Source organism: Macrotis lagotis, chromosome 5 (genome assembly GCF_037893015.1).
Source record: "Macrotis lagotis isolate mMagLag1 chromosome 5, bilby.v1.9.chrom.fasta, whole genome shotgun sequence".
Lineage (NCBI taxonomy): Eukaryota > Metazoa > Chordata > Mammalia > Peramelemorphia > Peramelidae > Macrotis > Macrotis lagotis.
Window position 1 is genome coordinate 1,366,055 of NC_133662.1, and position 14,931 is coordinate 1,380,985.

The 14,931-nt window shown below is 37.9% G+C and overlaps 1 protein-coding gene across 4 annotated transcripts in view; it reads right to left on the minus strand.

Moving 5' to 3' along the window:
* The window catches only part of KCTD20 (potassium channel tetramerization domain containing 20), a 45,500-nt gene that overhangs the window by 21,519 nt on the left and 9,050 nt on the right, over positions 1-14,931 (minus strand). For 3 of the 4 annotated variants that reach the window (XM_074236410.1, XM_074236409.1, XM_074236411.1), the window contains exon 2: positions 7,254-7,460. In XM_074236410.1, the coding sequence (XP_074092511.1) occupies positions 7,254-7,413 (160 nt within the window). In that variant the 5' untranslated portion in view covers positions 7,414-7,460. Of the gene's footprint in view, positions 1-7,253; positions 7,461-14,931 lie in introns of those variants that run through there. The other variant, XM_074236412.1, reaches the window with a different exon arrangement.

The window sequence follows — 14,931 nt, forward strand, 5'->3', positions numbered from 1 at the left end:
CAGGGGTTATCACAGAGAAGCAAGGGTGAGGCTGTGTGAATGCCACCAGAGAGGCTGACGGAGAGGACAGAGTGTGATACAAGCTGCATCAGAGCAAAGAGCTCCATCAGTGGGGGAACAGGAAGCCACGAACATGGTAACCCCAAGAGAAGTTCAGAGATCAAGTCCTGGACACCAGAACCAAGTAACTGCAGTGATCAGGGAACCAGGTCACTATAAATCAAGACTTCCAGTGGTGAATCTGCCTGCCCAGGCATGCTGGCAGTTTTGATGCATAAGCACTGCCCCACCTGCCAGCACTCCTGCCAAGTCCTTAAATTTTTGCTAGTAGAAGGGCCAGGACAGGGATATTCTCTTTCCAAAGGGCCTCTGGAGGCATGGGGTCAGGAATACTCCAAATGGTTCTTCTGACCCAAAGTTTTCTCAGACCACAAGATATTGGCATCACACCTACCAACTCTGTGAGCCAAGTCCTTCCTCAACCACAAATTCCTTTTGAGTGGGGACAGGGGCCGTGTATGTGAATAAGAGGGGCCCTGCTGGCTTATTCAAGCAATGGTCACTGGGAGGAATCTACATGACACTGGGGTGCTTTAACAAAGGTCACCAGACTTAATGTTTACACTACTGGAAGGACCAGACAGTCTCTTCCCTAACCTCTAGGAGGGGCTCACTGGTTAACATAGAGATCCAAAATAGACCTTCAACCTGCAAGGGCTATGGGGTCTGGTTTTGGTCAGTGGTACAAATAAACATATGTGGCCTTAGTGAACCCTACCGTATGAAGCAACCCTTCCAAGTAGTGGTAAATTGCCAGGAGAGTGATGTAAGTGGTAAAGGCTGAGAAAAAATAAAAGCAGAACCTGTGGTTTGAGCAAAAAGTATATTTTGATTTTGAGTGTGAATGGAATTCTTAAAATAAAATTCAGAAGTGAGTAAGGTAGAACAGCTGTCCCATGTGAATGAGTCTCCCCAAAATGAAGAGGGGGTGCTCATTGAGTTTTGACAAGTTGGAAATAAATATGTGCTAACCTTCCCAGAGTTCATGCTAATAAAGGACAAATATTACCACAGGTTTTGACCTTAAGGAAAAGCAAAACAAAATTAGGTTAACAAGTGCTTTTATTGATATTTCTGTAAGTTACAAACTTCACCAGCATGCATGGGGAAGTCTAACTAGAGCCAGACCCCCCCCCCAAAATGGTTTACCCTTTACTGTTATCCTTTAATAGCCTTGTCCATTAAGTGTGACCTGAAACATCACCTCCAGCTAGTCCAATCAAAGAAGGACATGACTCCCAATGCTGGATGAGGTGGGGTCCAAGTGGGAAGAGACTGAGAGAACAAATTCTAGTTAAAAAAAAAAGAGTCTAAAAGACCTTCAAAGCTCTTCAATTGAGGGGAGTTCTCTCTAAGTATGTTTCTCCAAGTCTAAAGTGACTTGATTAAAGGTGACCTTTTTGGTATCTAAGTTGGACCTCACCCACCACTCTGTTCTCTAATTTGAGGTGATTTAAAAAGGAAGCTTTATGTGAAAGGTGAATTTGTAATCACTTGTGTTACAAGTTATAAGTTTAAAAAATATTTTTAAAGGACAAAATTCTTTGTTTATACCTGCCTCCTCCATTAGAACGAGTTCCTTGAGAAGACAGACTGTTCTTACTGTTCCTTCTATCTAGTGTATAGCATAATACCTAGCACATAGTAGATTAATTCCTAATGTTATCCAGGAACTGCCCTAACATCTGGGTGGTTCAGTTTGGCCATCTGAGTGGGGTAGGCAGTGACCTCAACATGCAGTGCAGAAAATGAAATGAGCTTCTCAGTCAGGTGCAAGAAGGGTGAGGAGACTGAGGGAATGATTGTGCTGGAATGACTTGCACAAGCATCATTTTAGTCAGACTTAAGTCTATTATCAAGAGGGGGTATCTTGACTCTGGGAGAAACTCCAAGGCTGTAATGATGTTCAAGATGATGTATGAGGGACCAGAGATGAAGCAAGGAAGGAAAAGGATGTCATATCTCTTCAGACTTCAGGATGTAGTCATTTGTCTTTGTACTAAGAAAGAACGTCATGCTAGATCTGGGGCCACCATAAACTCTATAAGACAAGATACAAAGGATCTTTTTTCTCACATGTCTGAAAATCTTTGTCCATTTGCCTTTTAGGATAATTTCAATCCAAGAGAGCTGTTTATGTACTGTCAGCAATGGATTCTCCTCCATGGAAGGAGTTGGGTCTTCCCAAAGAACAGATGAGGGATTTGAGTTAGGACATCTCTGATTATGTTAGGACAGCCACAAAGTTATTTTTTATAATTTTATTTTATTTAAGGCAATGGAGTTAAGTGACTTGCTCAAGGTCAACAGCTAGGCAATTAAGTGTCTGAGCCTTGACAGATCCTCCTGACTCCAGAGCCAGTGCTCTATCCACTGTGCCACCTAGTTGCCCCACAAAAAGCTTTTGAAACGTTAGGATTGTCTTTGTGCTTGTCCTTCACTCCCGAAGAGGACCATGACATTAGGAAAATGAAGTTAGGACCTGCAAGTGAACTGCATTTAAGTGAGGAGATCCTATGCAAAGTCACCAACTTCACTTTTTCTTCCATCACTATCTGGGTCCTGTAGTAAAATATGGATAGGAACTGAAGATGGCCTCGGATGCAGTAGCAGAACTTCACATTTTGAGGGAAGGTCTTAGTTTATCTGAGGAAATGCCCATTCAGTGATTAAGAGTATGTACAAATGAGGTAAATAATGGTCTTTTGAAAGTAGTGAAAAAAAATCAGCCTGGAAGGGAAAGACTCTCAGGGATTCTGGTCAAAACAGAAACAATTATAATTACACTCACTCTGAGTCTTCAGAACTCAAAGAACCAGTGAGGCTAGGGCTCCACCTATTGTTGGCTAATCAATAAGGCCCAGTGATTTGGGTTTGAACCAAGGTCCATAAAAAAAGAAACCTGGCCTAAAAATAAGGGAAATGGATCCTAACCTTGGAACTATTGAACATGGGTTTTGCATGACATGATAAATGAGTGAATGAATCCATAAAGCATCAATTAAGCCTTTACATGATAAATGTTGGGTTACAAATAGAAAAGTAAAGCAATCCCTATTTTCAAGGAGCTTGAGTTTCAAAGTGGGGAGGACAACACCCTTAAAAGGTTTCAACTGTAAATCAGATGTTGAACCACCAATATTCTTAGAGTATAGCTGCAAAGAAGATGCCTCTTCTTTTAGGAAACTGATCTAATAGTTCTATTAGCTCAGGGCAAAGTGAATCTAAAAATCAAATCATTGCTTAAAGAAAAGTACGCTGGGGGGGGGGGCGGGCATTTCAGGTGTTTGAGATTTCATTGATTAACCTGAACTTCCAATGGGTGTTGAGGGTCCTTAGATGTCATCATGTTTCCAAGACAAAAAAAGTGACATACTACTCCCATATCATCTAAACAATTTTGTTGCTGTTCAGTTGTGTCCAATTCTTCATTACCCTTTTTGGAGTTTCCTTGGCAAAGATACTAGAGGAATTTATCATTTCCTTCTTAGTTTATTTAACAGATGAGCAAACAGGATAGTGATTTGCCCAGATTCATACAGCAAGTAAATATTTAAAAGATTTAAACTCTGGTCTTCCTGAGTCTAAAAGGTTTCCTACCTGTCTGACCTTGGATGGATAAGTCCCTTGGCTTCCCTGGGCCTCAGGTTCCTCCTTAATACAATGAAGGATTTGGACCAAATGGCCTCCAAGGTCCTTTCTAGCTCTACATCCATGATTCTAACTGTTCTTGACTATTTCCCTAGACCTATCATTTCTTGTCCCTTAAGGCTGTGTCCTAGACCCACTCCTCACTTTATACACTCTCCATGGATGACCTCATCTACTTCCTTGGGTTCAGTTATCATCTTCCTATAGAAAACTCCAAAATCTACATAAGGAAACCTGATATCTACTACCCCTAAGTTTAGTCTTAGTCAATTATCAGGGAATATCTTCTTCAAATATCTTATCAGGAACTCAAACTCAACATGTCCAAAATGGAACTCATTTTCCTTCTCCTTAACATTCTCCTTCTTTCATTCATTTCTAGTTGAGGACACTGTCATGCTCCCACTAACCCAGGGGCATCAGAAGTATACTCTTCCCTTCATTCCCTCTACATTCAGTTATTCCCTTCTTTTTACTCACACAGCATCCATTTCTGTTCAGGTCCTAATTGCTACCAGTTAAATATTAAGAGTTTCCTAATTAATTTCCGTGCTCCTCTTAAATCTTTCTTTCCTATAGTTGGCAAAATAATCTTCCTAAGATATAGGACTATTCACCACACTCTCTTGCGCAAAAGACTTCAGTTTCTCCCTAATGCCTCTTTGTCAAAATCTGGTATTTTGAGCCCCTCACAACCTGATTCTAACCTAATTTTCCACATGTATCTCACATTACTTCCTTTTATATCAACATTCCAGTAGAACTGGCCTCCAGTTTGTTCCATTTCCCACTTCCTTATACTTGCATAAACTGTTCCTGTTTTTGGAATGCACATAATTCCCTTCTCATCCCTTGCATTCATCTCCTCTCTGCTCATGCAGAAGGGTGGAATCTCTATGAAAGCATTCCTCATTCATTCTGTAATTAAGGCCTTTCATCTCTCTCCAAATTATCTTTTATTTACTTATCTGAATACATGTCCTACCTGACTGTCTACTTCTGCTCAGTCTCTTTTGCTGAATCATCATCACTTGCTGCCCCCCTAATTCTGAAGTCTGCCCATCCTGAGACTTCCTCTCCTTTTTCCTCTCTTGGTTACTCATCAGCTCCCATTTTTTAATTTTCACCTCTATCCACATGACTCTAAATTCTTAATATTCAAATCTCTCCTGATCTTCAGTACCAACTGAAGAACTGAAACTGATATCCCATAGGCATCTTAAACTTACTTAACACATCCAAAACAGAACTCATTATCTTCCCATCTAAACTCATCTCTCCTTTACCACCCTCATATCTGGTCAACTGCTAAATCCTTTCAACTCTTCATCCACAACAAAGTTCACACCCGTCACTTTATTCCAATCATATAATTAATCAATCAACAAGTATTTAATAAGCTATAGAGTCAAAATGAAATAGTCTCTGCTCTCAAGAAGCTTACATTCTAATGGGATAGACAACACATACATAAACGGTTATGTTTGAGATGCTTGCAGAAGAGATACAAATTATCTTTAGAAGGGAAGAAACAGAAGATAGAGGAATCATGAAAGGCCTCAGTCAGAATGAAAGCAGAGACAGAAGTGATGAATAGCAAGTATGACCAGATATGTATCATTCTCAGCCTTTTGAGATCATTCTTGTTCCTACAGCAACTGGTCTTGATTCTGTGTTTTCAAATTCTGGAAAAAACTTCCCTTTTCTTGGTTCCTTCACTTGATTTAAAAAAATTAATGCCTTTCTCACTATCATCCTTGCCCCCCATCATGCAGTCAAAAAAAATCTTTTTTTAACCTTAACAATAAAGCTCTTAATAAAATCTGCAGTCCAGCAAAATAAATTCCTTTACCGGCCATGTCTGAAAATGTATGTTTTGTTCTATATTTTAAATTTATCACTTCTCTGGCAGGAGGGGAATATCTTCATTTTTATCTTCATTCTTTTAGACTCAGTTTTATCACTGTGTAGATCAGAGTTCTAAAGTCTCAGAGTTGCTTTTCTCAATAATGAACTTCTTATTATATGGCTCATACATTTTCCATGGAGTTTAAATTGGATGAATTCCCAGGCAACTTGAAGAATGTTTTCTTCATTCCCTTAGGAAAATTTCTTAACCTACTGTGATATGTGAAATGGTGCAATTTCACAAGGTGGTACTACTCCTCCATCTGAAAATTTCTGTAATTCTGGAACAATTCTACTTCTCAGCATATCAGTATATTTATCAGAGTTCATTATTCTCTCAATGGCCCTCTGGAGGTTTAAAAAAAATCCCTAAAATATTTCTAGGGTAGATTTTAGTCTAGTGAAAAGATTCAACTGGACTTATTCTGACAGCAGTTTTCGTACTGCCTTGAATTAAAAAGTGAGTTTCACCAGTAAAAATTATCTTTTTTCCAGTCTTCATACTGTAAATACCATGAGAAACTGGTTATTGTTCAGTTTTTCCCCAAACTGGGCTTCTCATCAGTTTTCAAACTTCAAGAAACTTATACCACATTTCCAGTGCCAGGTAAAGCACACATCACTGTAAGCTCATTGAGGGGATGCACTGCTTTTCATTTTGTCTCTTTATGTCTAGTGCCTAACAAAGTGATCTGCTGTTGTATCCCTCAAGAGCATGTAAGATCCCTGAAGGCAGGGGCTATTTCACTTTTTTTTTTTTAATCTTTGTCTCCTGAGTCCTAGCAAAATGTTTTCTACATGGAGGGTACTCAATAAATGTTTATTGAATGTTAAATGAATAAATGATTGAGTCTTTGCTTATATATCTCAGAAAAAAAAGGAAGCTGTGTTTAGACTATAAATATACCTAAAAATTCCTCTCCTATGAATTCTAGGTTAAAAGAGACCATTCATTTGAACTCCAAAATAACTGGGTAAACTGTACAAACTGAACCAAATGCTGCCCAACCCCCCCCCCCACCCCCCCCCCCGTCAAATCCAACTAATCATTCCAAAAGATTTATTTTTGCACCGGAAATAGTGACAGACTACTAAACTCAGACTTTATAAAACTTGAGTCTACATTCTTTCCCTTCCCCTAATAAAATCAATGGAAACTGGCTCCATGCTCAAGATCTAAAGTCTACTAATTATTTTTATCTCCTCTGAGCTTCAGACAAGGCAGAATAGGTGATGCTGATTAGGTAACAGGTCTGCATAGGTCCACAAGCTACACCTTTCCTTCTGATAAGCCCTAAAATGATCTCCATTCCAACATTTTTTATGAGGTACACAATTTTTAGAAAATAGATTACAGAGTCATTTATTTTGTCTGGGTCCAAGTTTACATACATACAATGAAGTACAGAACTGTATCAAAGGAATGCATAAAAAAGCCAAGAGGAAAAAACCACTTGGGCCTCAGTTAATTGTACCTTTCAGGGAGAAGATATTTGTTTGGACAAAATTTTGGGGGGAATTGCCTTTTCTGTACTCTTACTAGCATGACCATAGGTTAAAATAGCCTTCTTGATACCACATTGAGTACCAGAGAGTCCCTAAATCCAAGATAATTAAAAATCTTTTTACCATACCATCATTTCTGGAACACACAGGAAGGTTAGGATTTTGCAAGCAGGATGATGTCAGGCAATTTTCTTCTTTTTCTTGGGATGAACCCGGGATATTTTCCACTATGTAGCTAGATTCCTGGCGTATTGACCTGTCACCTTCACTAGCCCGATGAATATTCATCCTTGGATTCTGTAACTTGAATTTTCCACTTTATCAGGAAAAAAATCCTAGGAGACAAGAGATTGAATGATTTACAACTCATATTTTCAGTTTCTCATGGTGTATTGTTTGACTTCACATATCTAAAAACTAACATTTCAGTGGTTATTTATTACACAAGGTTGTTGATGATCATGGGGGCTCCATACCATCCCAAAGTAAGTGATTAGAGATGTAAACTAATTTACACCAGAGTAAAAGGATAAAACTGGTGTGTGTGTGTGTGTGTGTGTGTGTGTGTACAAAAATAGTCAGGAAATCCTCTGATTTCCTAGCACCAAGGTGACTCTGTGGAAGGACAACTAGTCACTGGAATCAGGTAGACCTTAGCTCAGATTCTGTCGCACATACTTGCTTGTGTGGCCTTGATCAAGTCTCTTCATCTGTAAAATGGGGACAATAAAAATATCCACAATAGTACTAACTGTTACTTCCAGGACGCTTATGAGGATGAAATGATATAGCATTTATAAAGTACTATTTATACATAGTATTAATAAAAACTACTGCTTTTACTAATTTTAGCATCTTTACAAACAATTTTGCATAAGTAATCCAAATGGCTGTATACTGACACTAGGATGTCAGTAAAAAAACAGGGGCTACTAGTTCTTTCAATACCATGTTTTTTTCCCCCTACAGATATAATTTCAGGCCAGCTCTCAGAAAAGTTTACATCATAATACTGAAATGTCATTCATACACAGATAAGTAAATGCAAAATATTATCAGAAAAGAGAATACTTAAAACTTGGGAGGAATCAGAGATAAATTCTGAGCTGAACCCTGAACGAAGCTATGGGTTTTGTGAGGTAGAGAAGAGGTGGAATGGAGGAATTTGTGTTTTATCCTACAAGGAATAAGATGCCATGACATATTTCTGAGAAAAAGAAGTACCTTAAGAAAATTATTTTGACCACTATGGGAGGTGAGAGTCTAGAAGGAAGTTATTAGTCTAGGCAAATGATGAGAGCTTTGACTGGAAAGAAGGGGACAGAGAAATGGCTTGTCACAAATCCAAATGACTGGGAAGATAGTGGTGACCTACAAAGGAATAGTTAAGTTTAGTAGAAATGGAGCCTTGGGGGGAATGATGAGTCCTATTTCAGATATGTTGAGTAAAAATTAAGCAATGCTTTGCAAATGTATGTGCCATACTTACATAAGGTTTCATGTAAGTATTTCCTTTCCACCTTCACCAAATATTTATTGAGCATATACTAGGTGGAAAGCATTGTACTACAAGTGGGGATTAAGATCTCTGAAGGTCTAGCTTCCTAACACAGGATGAAAGTATACATGAGTTTTTGCGATATTTCAGCAAAACTAAGACTAAGGGTAGGCAAGAAAGAAAGCCATTAAGATTACATACAAAAATATGGTAACAATGAAAGAAACTTTTTAACATTAAATTTTATAAACAGACATCTTTATTGCTGATAAATTCTACTCTCCGTGGAAGTTAGGAATTTATATAGTTAGGTTGAATGTATTGTAGTGAAGGCTTGTTTCTACCCTTCCCCCACTTCTTTCCCCGATTTTCAAATATAAGAACTTTTCTAGAAAGCATAAAAGCCTTCTTAGTTTTCAAATCCAGATATCATTAGTCAGTGGAGGTAGAAAGAAAGGGAAGGATAACAGGATCATACATTTAAAGCTGGAAGGGGTCTAAAAAGTGATTTCATCCAACATCCTTCATCTTAAAGGTGTAAAAATATTTGTAAATCTATTGCCAAGACAAACCCAGGAATTATATGAACAGTCACAAAACACTTTTCATACAAATAAAGTCAGATAAATCAATAGGAAAAATATCAATTGCTCAGTGGTAGACCAAGCCAACATCACATTAAGGGTGAGGGAATTGAGACTCAGAGAGATAACTCTTTTGGTGCTGAAATTTTTTTTTTTCCTTTTTGGCCCAGTGCTGAATATTTTGTGCCAAATTTGTGCCAAAATACAAATTTCACAAAGAATCAATTTTAATTGCAATTTATATTAGTTTCTTCCTAACTACCCTCTAAATGAACCTAAACCAACTAAATAACACATATTTTTCAAGAGAACATGTATTTTTCAACATAACATGCTCCTGCACTGCAAGAGCTAATATCATATTGGTAGAAAGTGGCAAAACAGGAATTTGAATTTAGATTACAGTACTCCAAGATCAATTCTCCAAATCTGAATTCCTCAATTGCTCAAAGCTTGCATGCCTCCCTAGAATCTTTTAATACATTTTTTATTTTTAATGTAGTTATACCTCACTAGCATTATTTATTAGATTTTTGCTTTTTTCTCAAAACAGGTTTAATTCTGGTCTAAAAATAGAAGATTAGGGCTACAAAAGTAGATTAAAAAATGAAGTTATTTTTCCTAAATCATTTATGACTTGAATGACTAAAGTTCAAAAGTTTAAAATTCTTTGGGCTAAAAAGAGATAAAGATCTCTTAAAGGTACTTGAAAACACTTCCCAAAAGCAATTTTAAATATTCTCCTTAAAAATAAATGTTCTTTACCAACTCACCCTTTTCTTTATAGTGTAGAGAGGATCAACTGAGATATTTATAAAGCCCTCAATACAGTTCCTGTCACAGAGCAGATACAGAATAAATGCTTATTCCTTCCCCACAGTGGCTGGCACATTTTGTTGTTATACGGCTGTTTCAGTTAGGTGAGGTTTTCTTGGAAGAGACACTGGTTTCCCATTTCCTATTATGTCTCATTTTACAGATGAGGAAACTGAGGCAAACAGGGTGAAGTAACTTGCCCAGATCATACAAAGTATCTGAGGCTGGATTTAAACTCAGGAAAATAAGTCTTTCTGATTCCAGGCCCAGCATTCTATCCACCATGGTGCCACTGAGCTGCCTGCACCTAACATATAGTAGGTACTTAATAAATGTTCATTGATTGCTTGACTCAGAGATGACAGGGTCTCTAGAACAATGCAATCACACACACACTTATGTAAAGAGATCAGGTGACACAGTGAGAGACTAAGCCCCACTTCGGTTGAGCTATTCAAAACCTTCATCTCCAACAGAAGTTGGAAATACTTCTGTCTGGTTCTGGTAAACAAGAATTCTTCCCAGGTATGTGGCTGAATTGCCCTTTCATCCAGGAGTCTGAATTTTCATACAATGACATCTTTCAATTCTGACTACATTAGCACCACTAATAATGGTGCAAATTAAAGCAACTTTGACATCCTACCTCACATTTACCTGCTTGGCAAAGATGACAAAAGCAGAAAATGACAAATGTTGGCAGGGTCATGGGAGAAAAAGGCACACTGGTGTAATGTTGGTGAAGTGAATTGGTGTAGACATTTTGGCAAGTAATTTGAAATTCTACCTAGTTTGTGCTCACCCTTTAATGAAGCTATAACACTATTAAGTTCCAAAGAAAGAAGGAAAGGATATTCTATAATGCACAAAAATATTTTCTTTTCATGGTAGTCAAAAATTGGAAACTAGGGTTTGTCCTCCTTTTGTGGAACAACTAAACAAATTATGGTATATAAATGTAATGGAATATTATACCACAAGAAATGGCAAAAAATCAGCAGTTTCTTTTTTTTAGGGTTTTTTTTTTACATGGCAAATGGGGTTAAGTGGCTTACCCAAGGCCACACAGCTAGGTAATTATTAAGTGTCTGAGACCAGATTTGAACCCAGGTACTCCTGACTCCAGGGCCGGTGCTTTATCCACTGCACCACCTAGCTGCCCCAAAAATCAGCAGTTTCAAAGGAAGATATGAAGATCTTCAAGAATTGATACAGAACAACTTTATAGAGAAAAATAACTTTGATAGTCTCTGATCTGCTGTATGCCATGATGAACCATGAATCCAAAAGAATAAAAATGAAATATGCCACCTCCTGCCAGAGAAAAGATGAGCTTAAAAAAACAAAAAGAGACATACATTTTTGAAGATGGCTAATGTAGGAATTTGTTTTTTACCAGAATGTATAGACGTGTATTTAGGATTGTTTAAAAAAAATCTTTTAATGGGTAAATGGATAACAGAAGGGACAGATTAATAACAAATAATTTAAATTTTTATCTGTCCATACAAAACCTTACATCCTAACTTTGCTGCCTACTTGATAGTTTTATAAGAACTTACAATTTGGGAAAGCTATGTGGTGCCATGCCTAATGTCAAGAACATCTGAGTTCAAATGTGACTTCAGACCTAAGTTCAAATGTGACTTCAGACCTGAGTTCAAATGTGACTTCAGACACTCACTAACTGTTTGATCCTGGGCTAATCATTTAACCCTATTTGTCTCAGTTTCCTCATCTGGAAAAGGAAATGGCAAATCACTCCAGCATCTTTTGTCAAGAAAATCCCAAACTGAGTCATGTAGAGTTGGACATGACTGAAATGACTGCACATCTGCAGAACCTACAAGTTTTTCTATGACATCCTTCAAATCATCCTGGGAAAATCCAGAACTGACTTAAGTCCAGTCTTTACATCCCCCCAAAACTATCCTTTTTTCTAGCATCATTCTTTCTTGCATTTAAACCAATTTTATTACTGATGAAACATTTCCCCCAAGTTTCTAATAATACATTTAAAAAAAATAGCTTTCCATGTATGACTTTTATCAAAAGCTTTCTTGAAGTCTAAATATTGTCCATTGGCTCTCTTTGAGAAAGTGGGACATAGCTTCCTCCTACTGAAACAGAAACCATGATGCCTTTCTCCCCCATGGTGATGTCCCCCATAAGAAACCATGTTGCTCAAAATTCCTACAATTTATTACAGTATCTCGCAGTTGGCCAGTAAGGGAAATGTGAATCCACTGGCCTATTCTGGATCAACTTTCAAATGATTGAGGAATTTTTCAACTAGAGAGGTTCTTTGCAAGAATCTCGTTAGTCAGTGGGTCCACAAACTGGAAATCAGTTAAGTTGAGGAGCTAGACCAAAGAGAAAAGATTTATTAGCATGCTAGGGAACTTCTAAAAGCATCTCTAGCTTCCTCAGGAAATGGATAGCAGGGCAAGGTTTAGGTAAACATAGCCAATAAGCAGCATTTCATGGCATTTAACTGAATTGTGGGGTATTGCTTTTCCATTTAAGAAAGTTAATTACTAGACTTAACTTGGGTTTCTATAATGAGAGATTTCAACAGTTTCTTGCATCTCCAGCTAACTCAATCATGCTGTTGATTCTCATGGCTTTGTTAGGTGGAAAACCCCTTCAAGGAAAAAGAATGAGGTTGCCATTTTAGTCATAAAATGTTTCATAAGATATTTCTAAAAAAAAAAAACCAACGGTGTGTCTTTTTCTCCATAGTTCTCCTTTTTGATACTTCTTTAAATAATCATATGGGAATTGTGAAGAGAAAGACCTATCAGATTTTAAGATCTGGTCTTGAATTTAGATTGTTTTGACAACCACATGATTCAGAGACAACCTCATTTGAAGATGGAGGTAGTGTGGGAGAACCACATAAGGTTGATGGGGAGAATATGTACCCCCAGCAGCTTGACATTTACAGATTAGGCCCTGAATTATCATATGCAAAAAAATAAAAAGACTTCCTAGAAGTATGCTCCAGAATGAAGATTCTCCCCATGAATCTAATCTTGAGAATAAATCTCATAGGTTATGCTGTTTAACTTTGGAGAGCCAGGTTATTTACTCTCAGATCCTGAAAATCAGTTGCTCTATCTATCCCAAGGTGTTAACCAAGAGAAGCAAAAGAGTATTAGTGGTTACATAGATAGCCCCTTGGTTAGGCAGGATATAATCTTGTTCAAGACAATGAGAACCATCCTTGACCTTTAATGCCACTGGCCATATCAATTGTTATTTTTATGATGTCAAGGTGAGACCACAGATGGTTGAAGAACAACTATCTACTGTAGGAACTCTTGGATGGATCAGTGAAATCCCCTAAAGAGGTCCCACAATCCACTTGCTTCTGAGGACACGTAACTGGGGTTATGATTCTTTAAAGGGTAGCTTTCCTTTACAGTTCAAGAAAAGATGTACACAAATCTCCAGGATACAATTTTTTTTTTTGTTTTTATTAAGTGACTTACCTAAAGTCACACAGCTAGGTAATTATTAAGTGTCTGAGGCTGCATTTGAATTCAGGTCTTCCTGACTCCAGGACTGATACTCTATCCACTGCCCTCCCACCCCCACGCTGGCCAGGATACAATTTACTTTTAGGAGCAAGCAAGGACAAGCAGTGTGGTTGCACAATTACATGAGTTGCCAGAGAGTCCTCTAATTGTGCAACTGAAATTGTACTCTGACCTGTCCCCTGTAGGGAGAACAGACATGGGAAGCCAATGCAACATTAAACATGGGGGAAGCAGCAGTTGACCTCTGATAAATTGTTGTATTTCTGGAAAAATGACAATCTGATTTCTGGAAGTTGGCCCAAAAGATCCACAAAGTCAAGTAGCTTCCTTGAATGTAGACAAACTTCCTTTGAGGCAGTTGAGTATAAGGTTAAGGAGTTTGATCAGGGGTTGGAAGTTCCAAATTGCAATGTTTGGTGCCTCAATTTTTGTAGTTAACAGCTAAAGAGATCTTTTAGTTGGACTAAAGAAACATTAACAGGTACTGGTTTAGATAAGAAGTCTCAGAATCCCTATTCTGAACCAGGTCCTTGGAGACCGTCTTTGGAAGAGGAATATCCCATAGTTGAGGGAAACCTTGGTTATCTAGCCACAGGAGAGAGTAATTAATTACTAATGGGCTGTGGGGTTTTACTGTTTTTCTTCCTAGAAGGTTTTGGCCCTTTCCTTTCCCCTGCTTTTGATCCTAAGCCAAAAGTGCTAGCCTAGAAATGGCTCAGATTTTTTCACTAAATGTTCTGAAGGCACTCTCTGCTATTGTATTCAGAATAGCTGGTCTTTGGTTCCTAGCCAGACAAGAAGTAGCCACCAGGACAAGTAGAAGACAGTAACAGTAATACTGTTTTGGGACAATGAGGTTGGCTTTGAAATCAAATAGGTACAGAGATTGGAAATGGTCATGAGTAAATTAGTAGTTGGAAAATATAGTGTTTAGAAGAATCAGGACAAAATACAAGAATAGGAGTGACTGGGTGCATGGATTTTCCCTTGAATTCAGGAAGAAGCAGGATTTATTTTAATGGAGGTGAGCTCAGATTTCTTGGACTCCTTTATAGTGTAGGACTCGGGGAATGAATCTTGTCCACTAAGTCACGGGTGCCAGATACTGCTTTGTGGATGTGATTAGGATGGATCCAAGGTAGTCTTCTTCTCAACTTTAGGGCTGTTTGTGTTACAAGAAAGACCTTTCCATAGGGGAGACATGCATGCTTTTGTCAGTAGACTAAAAAATATGTATATACTATATCCCTTGCCTGGATAATGGGACTGGGAAGGTCATACAGAGCAACCCATGAATCTTTGATTTTCTTATGAAGGCTACAGATACTGTACTTCTATTTGATTAATGAAATGACATCCTATACAA